Below are 20,323 nucleotides of genomic sequence, written 5' to 3'. Positions count from 1 at the left end.
GAGGATTTCGTTGAGGCTGCTGTAAGAACCTGGAGATCCTTCCTGGGCTACGTAGCCATTTCACTGGAGCTCTAATCTGCCCCACTTCACTCTCACAGGATCTCTGGGAGCCCCTTGCCTCGTCTGGGACATGGCCAGAGTCCGTGGGCCTGGTGGTGGCTTGTAAGCTGCTGCCTTGTGGGGAATTCTGCTCTAGGGAGCTTCCTAGTGTACTGAATGCTGGGTGGGCCTCCCTGCCAATGGCGAGCAGAGGCCCTCCCTGCTGGTGGGGTGTGGGACCCTGGAGCGAACCCCGGGCCTCAGAGCCAGGTGTTGGAGCTCCACCCAGTCCCCAAGTGTGTCCACGGGAAGTCCGGGCACCCCCGGCACCGACCCGTGTGCAGGAGACCGTGAGCCCAGAGGCAGCTTGCAGTCTGGAGACGCCCCTGGGGGATCCGCCCACCGGAGCTTCCCTTTGTCCTGGATTCTGGGCATGGCCTCCCTGCTAATGGCGAGCAGAGGCTTTCCCTGCCAGGGAGATGCAGGACCCTGGAGCCTTCCCCCGCACTGCCAAGGCAGGCACTGGAGCTCCAACCATGTCCCCAAGCATGTCTATGGGAAGTCCGGGCAACTCCTGCACCGAGCCGTGTGCCAGAGACCGTGAACTCAGTGGCAACTTGTGGTCTGGTGCCGTGCTGGGCCCGCCAGGAGCTACTCTTTGTTCTGGCTTCTGGGCGGGGCCTCCCTGCTAATGGCGAGCGGAGGCCTTCCCTGCTGGTGGGTGCGGGACCCTGGGGATTTCCCCCTGGGCTTAGGTGTGATCGCAGGGGTCTTGGGTAGGGATATTGTCACCTGTTTCCACCATCACTCCGCTGGTGAGTGCACACTCCTGCCCTTGGTGTATGGCGATGCTATGGGGGAGTCCGCTGGAAGAGAGCCTCCTGCAGGAACTAGGCTGTCCAGGGATCGGGGTTTGGGGGTCGGAGAGTTTTCACCTATTTCCACCTCCTCCTGGGGGCAAGTCCATCCGCCTTCCGATGTGTAGTAGCAGTAGACTTTTAGGCATCTTGAGATGCTATCTGGATATCCTTTGTTAATCGGTGAATGTCCAATTAGTTGTAGATTCGACGGGGGAGAGACAAAGAAGACCTCTCACTCCGCCATCTTGGTCCCGCCCCAGGAAGACTTCTTTTTTATGACATGGCCAGGAGAAGCATGATGGGGCCTGCAGAAATATCTAAAACTGAGCAAGCTCATCCATGTGCCAGTTCCTCTCCAGTAAAGTTTTTCTTTTTCTAGTAATTTTATTAAGATCATTATTGCTTATAACATTGTGTAATTTTGGATGCACATTATTATTTATCAATTTATGAATAGACTTCATCATGCTCACCACCAATAGTCTAATTTCTTCCATCGCCATACATATGTGCCCCTTTATCCTGTTTGGCTACCCTCCAACCCCCTTCCCAACTGGTAACCACTAATCTGTTCTCTTTATCCATGTATTTATTCTCTTCCACATATGAGTGAAATCATGCAGTATTTGTCACTCTCTGTCTGGCTTATTTCACTTAACATCAGACCCTCAAGTTCCATTCATGTTGTTGCAAATGGGACAATTTTGTATTTTTTAGGGCTGAGTAGTATTTCATTGTATACATATACCACATCTTCTTTATCCATTCATCCATAGAAGGGCACTTGGGTTGCTTCCACATCTTGGCTATTGTGGATAATACTGCAATGAACATAGGGGCACATAAATCTGTTTGGATGATTGATTTCAAGTACTTTGGATAAATACCCAGTAGTGAGATAGCTGGATCATTGGTATTTCAATTTTTAATTTTTTGAGAAATTTCCATAGTGTTTTTCGTAGTGACTTCACTAGTTGGCATTCCCACCAGCAGCGTATGAGAGTTCTCTTTTCTCTATATCCTCTCCAACATTTGTTGTTTTTTGTCTTGTTAATTATAGTCATTCTAACTGGCATAAGGTTATATATCATTGTAGTTTTTATTTGGATTTCCCTAATAATTAATGATATAGAATGTTTTTTCATGTGTCTGTTGACCACCTGTATACATTCTTTTGAAAAATTTCTGTTGATATCCTCTGCCCATGTTTTAATTGGGTTGTTTGTTTTTATATTCTTGAGTTGTATGAGTTGTTTGTATGTTTTAGAGATCAACTCCTTGTCAGTTAAATGATTTGCAAATATTTTTCCCCAGTTGGTAGTTGTATTTTTATTTTATTGATGGTTTCCTTTGCACTGCAGAAGATTTTTAGCCTGATGTAGTCCCATTTGTTAACCTTTTGTTTTCTTTCCCTTGCCAGAGGAGACATGATATTTGAAAAGATGTTGCTAAGACCGATGTCAAAGAGCATACCACCCAAGTTTTCTTCTAGATGTTTCATGGTTTCAGGTCTTACATTCAAGACTTTAATCCATTTTGAGTTAATTTTTGTATATGATGTAAGACAATGATCTATGTTCATTCTTTTGCACGTAGCTATCCAGTTTTCCCAACACCATTTATTGAAAAGACTTTCCTTTTTCCATTGCATGTTCTTGGCTTCTTTGTCAAAGATTAACTGTCCACAGATGTGTAGTTTTACTTCTGGGCTTTTGATTCTGTTCCATTGGTCTGTGAGTTTTTGTGCCAGTACCCGGCTGTTTTTTATTTTTTTTTTAATTTGTATTTTTTATTGCAGTAACATTGGATTATAACATTATATAGATTTCACATGTACATCATAATACAATTTGAATTTTGTGTAGAATATATCACGTTCACCACCCAAAAACTAATTATAATCCATCACCACACGTCTGCCTAATCCCCGCTTTTGCCTTTCCCCCTCCCCCATTCTCCTATGATAACCACCAATACAATCTCTGTTGCTTTGTGTTTGTTTGTGGCTGTTTTTATCTTCCACTTTTGAGTGAGATCATATGGTATTTGACTTTCTCACTCTGACTCATTTCACTTAGCATAATAGCCTCAAGGTCCATCCATGTTGTCACAAATGGCCGGATTTCATCATTTCTTTTCGCTGAGTAGTATTCCATTGTGTACATATACCACATCTTCTTTATCCATTTGTCCCTTGATGGGCACCTAGGTTGCTTCCAAGTCTTGGCTATTATGAATAATGCTGCAATGAACATAGGGGTGCATGTATTTTTATTCATTTGTGTTTTCAAGTTCTTTGGATAAATATCCAGCAGTGGAATAGCTGGATCATATGGTAAATCTATTCTTACTTTTCTGAGGATACTCCATACTGCTTTCCATAGTGGCTGCACCAGTTTGCACTCCCATCAGCAGTGCACGAGAGTTCCCTTCTCTCCACATCCTCTCCAACACTTGTTGTTTCCTGTCTTGTTAATTATAGCCATTCTGATTGGAGTGAGGTGATATCTCATTGTAGTTTTGATTTGCATTTCCCTGATATCTAATGATGTTGAGCATCTTTTCATGTGTCTGTTGGTCATTCGTATATCTTCTTTGGAAAAATCTCTGTTCAGATCTTTTGCCCATTTTTTAATTGGGTTGTTGGTTTTTTGTTGTTGTTGTTGAGATCTATGAGTTCTTTGTTTATTTTGGATATTAACTCCTTATCTGATATATGGTTTGCAAATATCTTCTCCCAATTGTTAGGGTGTCTTTTCATTTTGTTGATGGTTTCCTTTGCTGTGAAGGAGCTTGTTAGTTTGATGTAGTCCCATTTGTTCATTTTTTTCTTGTTTTTCCCTTGCCCAGTCAGACATGGTACTTGAAAATATGCTACTAAGATCAATGTCAAAGTGCATATTGCTTGTGTTTTCTTCTGGAAGTTTCATGGTTTCGGGTCTTACATTCAAGTCTTTAATCCATTTTGAGTTGATTTTTGTGCATGGTGTAAGGTAATGGTCTACTTTCATTCTTTTGCATGTGGCTGTCCAATTTTCCCAACACCATTCTTTGAAGAGACTCTCCTTTCTCTATTGTATGCTCTTGGCTCCCTTGTTGACTATTAGCTGTCCATAAATGTGTAAGTTTATTTCTGGGCTCTTGATTCTGTTCCCTTCATCTCTGTTTCTGTTTTTGTGCCAGTACCAGGCTGTTTCTATTACTATAGCTTTGTAGAGCATTTTGAAGTCAGGCATTGTGATGCCTATAGTTTTGTTCTTTTTTCTCAGGATTGCTTTGGCTGTTCAGGGTCTTTTGTTGTTCCATATACATTTGGGGATTCTTTGTTCTATTTCCATGAAGAGTGTCCTTGGGATTCTGATTGGAATTTCATTGAATCTGTAGATTCCTTTAGATAATATGGACAATTTAATTATGGTTATCCTTCCGACTCAAGACCATGGACTATCTTTCCATTTTTTCATTTTTTTTTTTCAATTTCTTTCAATAATGTGTTATAGTTTTCAGTGTGCATGTCTTTCACCTCTTTGGTTAAATTTATTCCTAGATATTTTATCCTTTTTCTTGTGATTGTAAATGGGATTGTATTCTTGACTTCTCTTTCTACTAGTTCATTGTTAATGTATAGAATTACAACTGATTTTTAAAAATAGATTTTGTACCCTGCAACTTTGCTATAGTTGTTGATTATTTCTAGTAGTCTTCAGATGGATTCTTTAGGATTTTCTATATATAGAATCATGACATCTGCATGAGAGTTTTGCTTCTTCCTTTCCAATTTGAATTCCTTTTATTTTTCTTGCCTAATTTCTCTGGCTAAAATCTCCAGTACTAATTTGAATAGGAGTGGCAAGGGTGGTGCCCTTATCTTGTTCCTGTTCTCAGAGGGATGGCTTTCAGTTTTTCACCATTAAGTATTATGCTGGCTGTGGGTTTGTCATATATGGCCTTTCCTATGTTGAGATGTTTTCCTTCTATACCCATTTTATTGAGAGTTTTATCATAAATTGATGTTGGATCTTGTCAAATGCTTTCTTTGCACCTATTAAGATGATCATGTGATTCTTATTCCTCATTTTGTTAATGTGGTGTATCACATTGATTGATTTGTGGATGTTGAACCATGCCTGCATCCCTTGGAATAAATCCCACTTGATCATGGTGTATAATCCTTTTAAAGTATTGCTATATTCAGTTTGCCAATATTTTGTTGAGGATTTTTGTATCTATGTTCATCAGTGATATTGGCCTGTAATTTTCCTTCTTTATATTGTTCTTGTCTGGTTTTAGTATCAGGGTAATGCTGACCTCATAGAATGAGTTAGGAAGCATTCCATCCTCTTCAATTTTTTGGAGTAGTTTGAGAAGGAGAGGTACTAAATCTTCTTTGAATGTTTGGTAGAATTCCCTAGAGAAGCCATCTGGTCTTGGGCTTTTGTTTTTGGGAGGTTTTTTTATTATGGTTTCAATCTCTTTACCTTAGGGTTCTCTAAAACCCAAAATTGATCTATTCAGATTCTCTATTTCTTCTTGATTCAGTTTTGGGAGGTTGGATGAGTCTAAAAAGTCATCAATTTCTTCTAGGTTATCCAATTTTTGGGCCTATAGTTTCATAGTATTCTCTTATAATGCTTTGTATTTCTGCATTATCTGTTGTAATTTCCAATAAAGTTTTTTTTAAAATAAAACGGACATGTAAAGAGTTGGTGACTATCCTGGAGAGCCAAGAGAAATCTGTAGAATCTTGCTGTGCTTAGAGCCCAAATTCCTGATACAGCATTAAAAGCTTTTGTGCGGGCAGCTTCTAACATGCTCTCAATATCCCCTGCCTCTTATATTCATGTCCTTGTATTTAGCTACCTCCAACTGGGCTGGACCCTGTGACTTGCATCCAATGAATAAACCAGCAAAAAATATTGGAACATCACTCTGACATTAAAGTGCAAATAGACTCAGGCTTTCAACTCACCAACCTCTTCTACTCTCTTATCAGCTCATGCTGATGGAAGCTAGCTGTCACATTGTCAGCTGCCCAATGGGGAAGTCCATGTGGCAAGAAACTGAAATATGCCTCTGGCCAATGCCCAGAAGAAACTGAATTCTGCCATGCCACATGAGGGAGCTTGGAATCAGATCCTCTTCTAGTCAAGCCTTGAGATGACTCCAGCCATACATTTAGAAGGCAGACATTTTTGAACAACCTGTAGTATTTAAGGAAATTATCAATTAAATAAGTATGCCAAAATAGTTACAAAATGTACCAACACACATAAATTCTACAGAAAAATTAAGACCTTGGCTGTCATTCAAAAATGACAAAGAAAAATACATCTCTAAACATAAAATCTAAAACTACAGAGCAGGAATAAAGAAAAAAATAGTAAGTTCTCCTTAGAGACAAATTATAATTAAGAAAATGAAAGTTGCATTAGATTCTTGGTATAGAAAATATAATTCTCTCTACATAGCCTGATTAATTCAATGAATCAGCAGACATACAAGTCACACTTTTTTTTAATTGAAAAAGAAATCATCTGAACTCATAAAATCCCTGCAACTTGGAAGTTCGAAATGAGGAGTATGGGTGAGCTTCCTCCTGAGAAGAGGGAGGGCCCAGACTCCTCCAAATATATTCACTTTTCCCCTTTCATCTTCCCTTAATGATAGCAAGTCCTCAGAGATTAGGATAACATGGACCAATTTGGCTAATTGTGAGCTCTGTGCATTGAGCTCTCAAGGTCATACATGATTAAATAATCAGCCTGTTCCTCCAGCCCCTGAAGTTTCTGGTCCCAGGTCAGCAGGCTTCACATCTGTGTCTCCTCCTCTCAGAATCACTGTCTGCATCAAGAGGCTCATGACTAACTCTGTCTTTCTGCCAGTCTTGAGGACAGAGCCCAAACCTTCCTCACTTGCCAGGCAGGAGACTAGCAGTGGATTTTCATTCCTTCGTCATATTCCAGCAGAGACACAGAACAGCCCAGTGAGTACCAAGGAGATGGTGGATGAAGAAAAGACTGTCAGGATCATTGTTTTTTCATCATTAGGACAAACAGGAGAGTTGGTATAAACAGATAGGAGGGAAAAAATGTGCAAAGTTTCAGGTCACAGCCCCAGGTAGTTTACGTTCTTGGTTCTGCTGGGGAATCCTAAAACTCTAATTCAAAGTTCTGCTTTTCTCCCACACTCGTTCTGCCATTGTAGGTACCTCCCCCATCACGGCAGGAATGAGTCCCTATAAACTGTCCCCTAACCACCAAAAAAGGATCAGGAATGTGATGATAATGATACTGATAGAAATGCTAGCAGTACCACAGTATTACAAACCTTTACTTAGAGATTCTGAATGCCAGCCTCTGAGCTGTTTTTTTAAGTTTAGCTTTTTACCTTTTATCTGCATTTCCACCCAAAAAGAGGGAAACACACATTATCATCATTTTAAAGTTGAGGATAGGAACACAGCATTTTCTATAATTTTTGCCAGGTCCTGGAGTCAAAAGGGGTGAAGCCAAGTTTCAATCAAGACAGCAAGCCTCCATTCACATGGAACCTAGGCAATATTCTCTCCTGCCAGCTCCAACTGGCATTTCTCTTCCCTTCATTCCAGGCAGAGATCCCCACTCACTGTGCTTCTCTCTTTGGTTTTCTGGTAGACCACAGTGGAAAGCAGTGGGTTACCCTTGCTGCATCAGATACAGTAAATATGGCTGAGAACACCTGCAGGAATCACAGAAAGTGTTGGCACATGATAGTTCAGGGAAGATCTCTTTCTTGTCCCTGCTCCCAGATTTTGCTTCAACTGTTTCCCTTCTTCCTTCATTCTTCTAATTTATCCACTATTGAATTAAGAGAGACATAGAGTCAGAGAGTTGTGTTCCCTTCTTAGTCAGGAAACAGTTAAAGTTATACCTTAGGAAGTTTGAAATAGACTTCTGGATGTCTACTTAAACCCTCATTGTTAAACAGTGAACAATTTCAGTGCATGGTCCTCAGAGGCTTACCATCTAATTTTGAATATTACCTGTTCTATTTATTATCTGTGTGACACTGGGCAAGTTTTTAGTATCTCTGAGCCTCAATGTTTTCATGTGAGTTGATATCAAGTTGATAAAAGTATGTTGAATAGGAATTAAACAAAATAGGTATTGAACATGTGACTAAATATGTGATTGATGCATATAGTAAAGACAAAGTAAATTTTTACTAGTATCAAGGATAAGCACCAGAGACCCAGCTAAGTGATCCTGTGATCTGCCAGTTTGATTTTCCCTAGATCTTAGAGAGCATTTTATTTTTGTCCTCATACAAGTACATTCTGAATGTCCAAAGGGAAACAACTTAGTCCCATTCATTTCTGATTCCTGAGAGCCTATAATTCCTTGGCATATAGTAGGGTACAAGAACAGTGACAATCTCTGTTATGCATTGAATAGACCCTTCCTTGGTTCTCAGGAACAGAGTGTCATCAATGTGGCCCCCACACACTGGGCACTTTCCTGCCTGTGCTTTCATCCCTTCCAGAGATGTTACATAGGATTAGAAAAAACATAAAACAGTGCTTGTATTTAATGTCACAAATTTTCTAAGGGATCTATCATTTTCCATTTAATAGAATCTACAATATTCAAGTACAAAAAGTGGTTATTTTCTTTAAAATGAAAGCAAAAACAAAAGAGAGAGAGAAAGAGAAAGGGTAGTAAATCTTATTGTGTAAACTGGAACATCTTCTGGGATTTCCACTCATTCTATGAATGAATTCCCTGGGACATGATAGCCTTCTATCTCTCTCATAATAGAATACTATCTCTCACATAATAGAATAAAAGGTCATTAAACCCTTCTTGGGACTGTGTTTCATCAACAAACCCATTATTTCAATCATGATTCATAGTCCGATTTAAAAGTCATGACTAAGTGTTTATGAAGTGCAAAACTCTGTTAGGTCCTAACATGCCCTAGAGATGGGTGTTATTTTCTCTATTTCCAGGTAAAGGATACTAGCACAGAGAGATGGAGAGATTGGCACACACTTCATACTATATGTGAAAGATGTGGGACTCAGCCTAAAGTCTCCTGACTGCCATCCCAGGGTTCTGTCCCCTCCACCAGAGTGAATAGTTGTTTTCTTTTCACATCTGTTTTAGTCTCATATGAGCAAACAGAGGCAGAATCACCAGCTCCCTCACTTGGGATTCAGTGAGTTCATTTGTGAATTAGGGGAATTGGCCTTTCTGACTTGAATACTGTGTATCACAGGACTTTCTGAGTAATGCATTTTGTAGACCATTTTGGAAACCTGAGCTATGGAAATATTAGTCCCTATACAACACGAGAATTTTCACATGGCTCTATCAAGACCATAGTTAGACAGACTTCAGGGGTATTTCTAGTCTATACCTCGACACAAGGTATGTATTTGATGATTCCTGATTTCTATTGGGCAAACAAATGTTGGAAATTAATAGTAAAATTTACAATGTATCAATTTGTATAATTCTAACAACTATCTTTCTTGAATATATCTTAAAGAAACTTTTACTTGTGATATGGAGAGAGGCAAAAACATTTTATTAGGAGTGTTTTAATAACAAATTGAAAACTAAAATGAAGTTCATTCCTCAAATAATATTATGCATCATTTGAAATAGACGTCTGTACTTCATAGAGACACTGAAAACACAATATTGTAGTAAGTGGGAACTTCTCAGGAAACAACTTGTGTAGTATGATGGTATTTAGGCAAGTTTTCAAGAAAACTAAGGTACATAAATCAACACTGATATTAAGGAAATGCTGAATGGAAAATACATCCACCAATTTCATGACAGTGTTTGCCTTCGGGCAACTGAAGTGCGAGAGAATGGGATTATGTGGGATAACAAGAAGACAGGTTTTCTTGGTATAAAGAGGAGTTCCAAGGCAAGTATTATTAAAAATTAATGTTTTTAATATGTGTAGTGGGGGATAATGATAACAATAATAGGCAACATTCATAGAGAATTTACCAAGTGCCTGGAGAAAGTCTAGGGCAATGGTTCTCTATCCTGACTGTGTGCTGAATGACCAAAGTACCTATGTGTAGAGATTCTGATTTAATTGGTTCTAGGTTGTGGCCAGCACATCAATAAAATTTCGAAGATCAACAGGTAATTATAATGACCAACTAGCATTAAAACCATTGTCAAAACACTTTATTTTTATTACTTAATTTAATTTCTTATAGCAACTCTTTAAGGTAGTGTACAGGAAAACTATGATTTTTCCTCTGCTCAGCTTCTCCTCCTGGGGCTCTGTAAATTATACAGACAAAAAATAAATTAATGAGAAAAAGTAAACAACTTCATTAAATGTAGACCACACATTCACATGAGAGTGTTCAGAGATGTGTCGCTCAAAGGGTAGTTATAACTTATGCTTATACAGCATGTTAACAAAAGAACAAAACATTTTTAGAGAAGTGGCAAGATGAAAGAAAAGGATTTTGAACTTCTATGGGTGAAAAATTATGGGAAGGCAAATATATGGGGAGACTAATGATATACAAGGGCCAGTTTTAGCAAGGTGTGTTATGTAGACTCGTCTGGTGACATGTTTGGGCTGATAAGTGTCTAGAATTATCTCTGGTGATTAAGAACCCTCCTGACTTACCTTTTAGAGAGGGGAAGGGAGCTAGCTTTATATATTTATGTCCTGCTTTTAGGCAAATAGGAGGAGGAAGGCAGAGATTTTTTTTGCATCCATTTCTTCTAAAGTTCCCTCAGCTCAAAATAATCCTTGTGCCAATGTGGTGTCTTTTGGAGTGGCATGGTATGCAAATGTCATAAGAAGTCAGTTTAAGGTTTCACACCTGGCATTGGGACTTCTATGGTTCTAAATTCCTCAACTGTACATAGAGGGTTAGATTTGATAAAATAACACTTCACAAATATTCAGGATTAGTGACATATATAAGCAGTCTTGAACAAAAAAAGCAAAATATGAACTCAATCTCAGGTGTTTCCCTGGGACTGTGTAACACTGATAGAAAATAACCCCACAAAAAATGAAAAATAGCTACAGTGTTCATTAAAAGGTAATTATTTTTTAATCACTGGTACATTAAAAGTTAATACCATCTTCAGAATTGGTGATGTGGTATGATTCTGTGCATTTAATAAAAAGCATAATTTACCAAAATGGGAAGTTCGCCAAGGCTAATTATTTATATATTTATGTTTTAAGAGACTTTTACCAGACAACCCACACATTCGAGTGAGCAATTATCTCCATGGAAGATAGATATTATAAAACCAAAAAATTATAAAAATTCATGAAGTAATTTGCATATAAAAATTATATTTGACTGTGACTGTTATGAATATGTGGTTTTAGCTCTTCTAGGGTGTTTATCCTCTTTACATATTAAGGAAATTTCTTGTAGTGAATTTCAATAATAAAAAGAACATATGACTGCTTCTTAGTGTCTTTATAGACTGACTATTTTTCCCTTCAAAGGAGAAAGATATTTATTATTCTATGTACTTCCCTCAAAAGTAGGAGGCTGGTATTTTACTGCATTATTGGATGTTTTGTCTCAAAATGCATTTGTTACTCAAATATTCTGTAGTGCAGAGTCTCTAAAGTAGACGTATGTAGAAACAGATGAGTAGCCCAGACATCAATGAAGACGGTTCTAAGAAGAATGAATTTACGACAACTGAGAAATTTTGCTAAAGGTTTAGGTTCCTCAAGTGTGAATATTTTATTTTGAATTGCTTGAATCCAAAATATAGACACTTAAGTGGGTGCCTGTATATTTGTTTTGTTTATTCCAACCTGCCTTTCTTTTTCAAAATATATCTCGGCCACATGGAACTCCAGAATCTAACACATATCTCAGAATTCCTCCTCCTGGGCCTCTCAGATGATCCAGAACTTCAGCCTCTTCTCTTTGGACTGTTCCTGTCCATGTACCTGGTCACTGTGCTGGGGAACCTGCTCATCATCCTGGTGGTCAGCTGTGATTCTCACCTCCATACCCCCATGTACTTCTTCCTCTCCAACCTGTCCTTGGCTGACATTGGTTTCATCACCACTACAGTCCCCAAGATGCTGGTGAATATCCAGACACACAGTAAATCCATCACCTATGCAGGCTGCCTAACTCAAGTGTCCTTTTTTTTACTTTTTGGATGTTTGGACAGTCTACTCTTGGCCATGATGGCCTGTGACCAGTTGGTGGCCATTTGTCACCCCCTTCACTACCCAGTCATCATGAAGCCCCATTTCTGTGTCTTGTTGTTTCTGGTATCATTTTTCATCAGCCTTTTGGACTCCCAGGTTCATTACTTGATGGTATCACAACTTATCTTCTGCACAGACCTGGAAATCCCTAATTTCTTTTGTGATGTTTCTCAGCTTCTCAACCTTGCCTGTTCTGACACCTCCGCCAATAACATAGTCATATTTTTTGGTGGGACCATCTCTGGTTTTCTCCCTATCTCAGTAATTGTTTTCTCTTACTACAGAATTGTTTCCTCCATTCTGAGACTCTCATCATCGGGTGGGAAGTATAAAGCCTTCTCCACCTGTGGCTCTCACCTCTCAGTTGTTTGCTTATTTTATGGAACAGGCCTTGGAGTGTACCTCAGTTCAGCTGTCTCATCTTCCCCAAGGAGGGATGCAGTGGCTTCAGTGATGTACACTGTGGTCACCCCTATGCTAAACCCCTTCATCTACAGCCTGAGGAACAGGGACATCAAGAGCGCTCTGTGGAGGGTTGCCAGCAGAATAGCCTAATATCAATACCTGTGCTTTAATTTTGGTCACAGGACTGGAAAAGCAGGTGGCTTTTTAAAAGATAAGCAAAGTTGACCAAACTTTACCTAGAATAACTAAGAAAAAAAGAGAAATGGCTCATTTTAATAAAATCAAAAATGAAGGAGGAGGTATTACAACTGATGCCACAGAAATAAAAAAGATCGTTAAGAGACTACTATCAACACTGTACACCAACAAACGGATGATCTAGAAGAAGGGGATACATTCCTAGAAACATACAACCTACCAAGTCGAAATGATGAAGAAATAAAAAATGTGAACAGACCAATAAGTAAGTTGATTGAATCAGTAATCAAATGCCTCCCAACAAATAAAAGCCAAAGACTGGCTGGCTTCACAGGAATTCTACCAAACATTTAAAGAAGAATTAATGCCAATTCTTTTCTAACTCTTCCAAAAAACTGAAGTGGAGGGAAGACTCCCAAACTCATGTTATGAGGCCAGCATTACCCTGATACCAAAGCCAGATAAAGATATTACACAAAAAGAAAATTACAGGCCAATACACCTGATGAATATACATACAAAAATTCTCAAAAAACACTAGCAAACTGAATTCAACAGCACATTAAAGGAATCATACACCACAATCAAGCGAGATTTATCCCTGGGATGTAACGATGGTTAACATACACAAATCAATAAAAGTGATGTACCACAATGATAGAATGAATGATGAAAATCACGTGATCATCTCAATAGATACAGAAAAGGCATTTCATGAAATTCAACATTCTTTCATCATAAAAAACTCTTGACTAATTGGGTATAGAAGGAACATACCTCAACATAATAAAGGCCATATATGACAAACCCACACTCAACATTGCACTCAATTGTGAAAGGTTGAAAGCTTTCCCCCTAAGATCAGGAACAAGACAAGGATGCCAACCTGCACCAGTCTTATTCAACACAGTACTGGCAGTCCTCACCAGGGCAATATACAAGAAAAAAAAGGAATTCAAAATTGTAAGGAAGAAGCAAATTTGTCTCTGTTTGCTGATGACATTATCTTGTATATGGGCAATCCTAAAAATTCCACCAAAAAACTGTTAGAACTAAGAAACAAACTTAGTAAAGTTTCAGGATACGAAATCAACACACAAAAAACAGTTGCATTTCTATACACTCACAATGAACTATCTGAAAAAGAAGTAAAGAGAACAATCCCACTTACAAAAGCATCAAAAAACAATGAAATACTTAGAAGTAATTTAACCAAAGAAGTGAAAATCCTATACACCAAACTGTAAGACACGGAGGAAAGACACTGAAGAAGAAAAAAAATGAATAGATATCCCATGTTTATAGATCAGAAGAGTTTATATACTTAAAATGGCCATATCATCGAAAAACATCTGTAGATTCAGTGCAATGCAGATCAAGATTCTGGTGACATTTTTCACAGAAATAGGAAAAAAAGTCCCAAAATTTGTGTGAAACTCCAAAGACCCTAAAAAGCCAAAGAAAATTTGAGAAAGAAAAAAGCTATAGGCATTCACTTCCTGATTTGAAACTGCATTACAAAGCTAGAGTAATCCAAACACCATGGCACTGGCATAAAAACAGGCATGTAAACCAATGGAACAGAACTGAAAGCCCAGAAATATGGTCAAATAATATTTGACAAGGGAACAAGAACACTCAATGTGGAAATGTGGAAAGGCTAGTCTGTTCAATAAATGGTGTTGGGAAAATTGAATAACCACATACAACAGAATAAAATTGAATGCTTATCTTACAGCATGCAAAAAAATTAACTAAATTTGAATGTTGTTGCCAGGGCCTGAGGGGTGGGGGAAATGGGGAGATGTTGCTCAAAGTGTACAAACTTTCAGTTATAAATGATTAAGTTCCAGGGATCTAAAGTACTGCATTGTGACTATAGTTAACAATACTTTATTGTATACTTGAAAATTGCTATGAAATTAGAGTTTGAATGGTCTCACCATAACAACAACTAAATGGTAATTATGTGAGGTGAAGGATGTGTTAACTAATCTTATTGTAGTAAATATTTTGCAATACATGTGTGTATCAATCATCACACTGTACACCTTAAACATACACAACGTTAAATATCAATTGTATCTCAATAAAGCTGAAAAAATAATAAAATAACCTACTTAAGGAGAAAAAAGTTAGATAAATCAGACTACATCATTTCTAAAAACTTTTGTTCATGAGAGTGCACTATCGACAAAGTGAAAGGCATCCCATGACATGGAGGGAAACATTTACAAATTTTATATTGATAAGTAACCCAAGTGTCCTTTGATAGAAAAATGGATAAACAAAATGTGTTATAGACAAAATGGAATATCAGACAGCCTTAAAAAGGTAAGGCATTTGGCACACGCTACAACACGAATGAACCTTGAAGTTATTATGCTCAGTGAACAAAACAGACACAAATGGACAAACGCTGTTTGATTCTACTTATATGAGATCCCCAGAATAGTTAAATAGATAGAGACATAAAGTGGTTGGTTAGGACCGAGAGGAGGGAGAAATGTGAATTTATAGTTTAATGGGGACAGAGTTTCAATTTAAGAGGATCAAAAATTCCTGGGAGTGGATGGTGATGGTGGTTGCAGAACAATGTTAATATATTTAATGCCACAAGACTGTACAGTTAAAAATGGTTGAAATGGTAAATTGTTATATATATTTTACCACAATGAAATAATGGAATAAAAAAACACAGATATATCTTAAACAAACAAAAAGAAGCGAGGCATACAGAAAAGTTTCCTCATGAGAAGAGGAAGGCCCCAGACCCTTCTATGGACATTCATTTTTTTCTCCTTTCTCTTCCTTTATATTAGGAGATCCTTAGAGATTGAGATAACATGGACTAATCTGGCTAATTATGAAATCTGTGCCTTGTCCCCATGGCCATACAATTGTAAATAATCAGTCCATGCCTCTAGCCCTTCAGTTTGAGGGTTCCAGTCCACTGTGCTCCATACCTAAGTTTCCTCCTCTCATTGTCATCTGCATCCAGAGGCTCATGTCTGACTCTGTCTTTCTGCCAGTCCTGAGGATGAACCTGAGCTTTCATTGTATGCCAGACAGGGGAGGAAGAGTGGATCTGTACTCTTTGTTCATGTCCCAGCAGAAATGCAATGCAACCCAGCAAGTGCTGAGGGTGATGGTGCATGGAGGAAGGATTGTCAGGAGCATTGTTTCCTCATCACCAGGACATATTGAACCATTAGGAAAGACACATGGTAGGGCAGTAATATGCCAAGTTACAGCTCTGAGCCCTATGAAGTTTATGTTCTTTGTTCTGGTAGGGGTCAAGAAATTTCATTCAGAGTTCTACTTTCCTACCTCAGTGATTCTACCTCTCATAGTTATCTCCCACGTTATAGCAAGAAATGGTTCTCGTTAATCTGTCCCTTAAGCATCTAGAAAGGATCATGAAGGTGAGATTGAAATGAAGAGAAGGTAAAGGAGGACAGTAACCATAATATCTGGAACATTTATTGAAGGCTTTCTAAGTGCCAGCCTTTGATCTATATACTATGCTGTTTGTTTCATTTCATCTGCATAATCGTCCCCAACGCATAAGTGCACGTTATCATTATTTTACAAAAGAGGAAAGTAGTACAGTATTTTAAATGTAATTTATATCAGTTATGAGTTAGAAAGGGATGAAGCCAGGTTTGAATCTGGGCGATATGACTCCAGATACAGGGCACCTGGCCATTTCCCATCCCTGTTACTCCAGACAGAGACTCCCTGCTCACAGGCCTCTCTCCCTTGGGGGTTCCTGGTGGGCCACACTCCTTGCCATATAAGTTATAGGAAGGTTATCTTAGATCACAAGTAGCAATCCTAGGAAGTTTCAATACATCAAGTACCACATAACTATGTTTTAGTTAATGACAGACAGCATGTGCGCTGACATTGGTCCCATGAGATTATAATGGAGCTGAAAAATTCCTATTATCTAGTGACATCATAATATCATATGAAAAGAAAAGGAAACTGCAGGAGAAGACAAAGAAGAAACTCCAAGAAAGTTCACAGTGAAAGGCTTAGCAAAAGTTTTTTCAGGCCTCAACAAGCTCCTTAAAAAGTTTGGAAACATGGACCTCCGCACTGAAAGATTTTCGCTAATAGAGAGGGGTGTTCTTGGTGCATTATCTGCTTACAAGCAAATCTAGGGTGAACAAAAGAAACAAACCACCATGGACATATTTCTGAAAAGAGTGACACCTCCTCAACAAGAGCCTCAGGCAGGTCCTTCAGGAGGTGTTCTAGAAGAAGGTATTGTTATCATAGGAGGTGACAGCTCCACGTGTGTTATTGCCCCTGAAGACCTTCCAGTGTGACAAGATGTGCAGACGGAAGACAGTGATATTGATGATCCTGCCTCTGCGTAGGCCTAGGCTAATGTGCATATTTGTGTCTCAGCTTTTAACAAAACAGCTCAAAAAGTAAACAGAAATTTAAAATTTTAAAAATAGAAAAAATATTTATAGAATAAGGATATAAACAAAGAAATTATTTTTGTACAGTTGTTACAATTTGTTTTAAGCTAAGTTTTATTTTGAAAGAGTCAAAAAGTTTCAGAACATTAAAACGTTTATATAGTAAAAGAGTTACCATAAGCTGAGGTTAACTTATTATTGAAGAAAGAAAAAAATTTTTTTTAATTTAGTGTAGCCTAAGTGTACACTGTTTATAAAGTGTACAGTAGTTACAGTAACGTCCTAGGCCTTCATATTCACTCACCACTTACTCACTGACGCACAAAGAGCAACTTCCAGTCTTGCCAGCTCCATTCATGACAAGTACTCTATATAGATGTACCACTTTTTAATCTTTTATACCGCATTTTTACTGTACCTTTTCTATGGTTAGATATCTTTAGATGCACAAATACCTACCATTGCAGTAACATGCTGTAGAGGTCTGTGACCTAGGAGCAATAGGCTACACCACACAGCCTGGGTGCGTAGTAGGCTATACCATCTCAATGATGTCCTACGATGACAAAATTGCCTAATGACGCATTTGTCAGAACATAGCTCCACTGTTAAAGGACACTTGACCATACTTGATAATTCAGTGCAGGTCTCTCTGGGGTTCTTGCTCTTGTTTTGTCTTGCAGGTGTTCACTTGTCCTTTCATTTTTGTAATAAATCCACTCAATCTAAAAAGGAGATATAGTCAGGGGCTTTCTATTCAGGAAATTGGAAATATTTTTAAATGTACCTCAGGTGTATCTGTGCTTAAGACCTCTGGACGACTGCTCAAAAGCTTCTGAAGGTCAGGAAAACAATGAGGTTGAGTGCATAGAACTCAGAGACTGACAATCAAATTTTGAATCCTGTCTGTTCTACTTATTATTAGTGTGACATGGGGAAAGATCTTAGTGTCTCTAAGACTCAGTATTGTCCTCTGACTCAATTCCTGGTTGACCCAACTCCCCTGAGAAAGGATTAAATAGATCATACATGCTTTCTATGTGATGCCTATGTGATGGATCCATTTGTGATAAAGTAAGGCCAAAATCAATTTTAAATATTATTATCTTTAATAATGATAAGTCCGATCCTCATGTCATTCAACTTAAACGTACTGTAACCTGAAAGTACAGTTTACCTACATGTCTGACAGGAAATTTAATTTTCGTCCTTTTACAAATAGGTACTTAGTGTGTGGAGAGAAATGACTAGTCTCATTTATTTCAGATTCCCTAGAGCCTATACCTTATTGGCACAGAGGAGGCACCAAAAACAAACCAAAAATATTAGTTAAATGCTGGAGAGACCTGTCAGCTGTTCACAGAACAAGGCCTAAGTATTATGGCTTCTACACACTGGGACCATTCATGCCTGTGTTTCATCCCCTTTTTAGGAATGTCCCACAGGACTGGAGACAAGGTAAAATTACACTGTTTGTCTATGTCGTGGACTTTCTATGGGACCTATTATTTTCCACTTAAATGTATGCATAACATTTTATTATAGAAAAAACACTTCAGAGATTTTCATAAATGCTTAAAATATGAAGCAGGAAGAGAAAGGGGAGGCAAATCTTATTGCATGGGCTTAGGCACATTTTCATGTTTGAAGTCATTCCCTGCTCCCATGACCTGAGATGGGGAAGGCTTGGAACTTCCTGCCATATAATCCATAAAAGATCATTAAGTTTTTGGTATGATATTGAGTTACTAACCATTATTCCAATAATGATTGAAATTCTTATTGAAAACAATGAAAAATTTATTAAGTTCCAAATTTCCCTTAGGTGCCACATATGTCCTGGAAATGGGTTTTATTCTCCCCTTTGCAATAAGGAACACAAGGAGAGAATGCCTGGGAGATTTACACACACTCCACAGATAGGCGATGAAAGATTCAGGACTCAGACATTGATCTCCTTATCCTTGCACCAGGGCTTTGTATTTGCCACCACAGCTGATGAATGGTTTTCTTTTCAAAATTACCTTGGTCCCAGAGGGAAAATTGAGAGTGAAGAATTGATTTCCATTCTGTGGGTTCAGTGAGTTCACCTGTGAATTATGAGAGTGAGCCACTGCTTATAGAGGCAATTATGGCACAAAAATGTTGGTCTATAGGGTTTTCTATGAATAATCATGCAATTCACAGTTCAGTTTGCAAATCTGAGATTGAAAACGTTTCCTATAGACGATGAAAATTTCATGTGGAGCTCTTGAGGAATGATTGTTGCAAGTCAGACTCAGGGATATTTTTAAATGTGTACCTTAATTGTAAAAGGATGCAGTTCATAGTAAGTGATTTATGTTTGGGTACAATGGATGTAAACAATTATTAGTGAAAGTGAACCTGCATCAATTTTTAGACAGCAAACAACTAACTTCCACTCATATATTTCATAGAAATTTGTACTTGTGTAATAAGGAGAAAGGCACAAGAATTTTCATAGGATTGTAATAAGAATAAATCAACATGAATAATATAAATATAAAATATGTACTATATGTATCAAATTATAAATATATCATTATATTATAAAATATATTAAAAACACATCTTAAATTTATTGAATACATATCCAAAATTTGTTAATATAAAATAATAAATGGAATAAAATGATGTCCCTCCCTCAGGTGATGCATGAGTTAAAATATCAGAAGTAAATGTGAATACATCACATAGAGACTTAAACACATGTAATTATAAACAAGGACATTTTGGGGACAACACTTGCAGCATACTGTTTAGATAAGCATTTCAGAAAACTGTTTCTGGATACATAGATCAATTATGGAGACATTGGCAGGAAAATACACCACCAATTCATGACTGTGCTTGCTCTTGTGGGTCAGCTATGCAGAAGAATAGTATTATGCAAGGATACTTTTGGGGGTCAGATATGCAGAGGAACAGTATCACGCAAGAATGCTGAGAAAACTCAAAATTTATCAGTAGTATTTAAAATCACTATGAAACATGAGATCTGAAGCAAATATTATTAAACATTTATATTTTAATATAGTTATGGATATTGATGATGGTAATGAAAGGTCACAATGATTGAACATTTTCTATGTGCCTAGCAATATTTGAAGGAAGTTTTTCTCAAATCTGGCTGTACATAAG

The 20,323-nt window shown here is 38.0% G+C and overlaps 1 protein-coding gene across 1 annotated transcript; it reads left to right on the top strand.

The window, feature by feature from the left end:
• The first annotated feature begins 11,307 nt into the window (after positions 1 to 11,307).
• LOC106823643 (olfactory receptor 7E178-like) lies at positions 11,308 to 12,968 on the top strand. Its single transcript, XM_014829470.3, has one exon. It carries the CDS (start codon positions 11,748 to 11,750, stop codon positions 12,675 to 12,677), a length of 930 nt encoding a protein of 309 aa, XP_014684956.3. The 5' UTR covers positions 11,308 to 11,747; the 3' UTR covers positions 12,678 to 12,968.
• The last annotated feature ends 7,355 nt before the right edge of the window (positions 12,969 to 20,323 follow it).

This window comes from Equus asinus, chromosome 20, assembly GCF_041296235.1.
Source record: "Equus asinus isolate D_3611 breed Donkey chromosome 20, EquAss-T2T_v2, whole genome shotgun sequence".
Classification (NCBI taxonomy): domain Eukaryota; kingdom Metazoa; phylum Chordata; class Mammalia; order Perissodactyla; family Equidae; genus Equus; species Equus asinus.
Note: the sequence above shows the minus strand (reverse complement) of the source record. Positions and strands in the feature narration are given on the sequence as shown.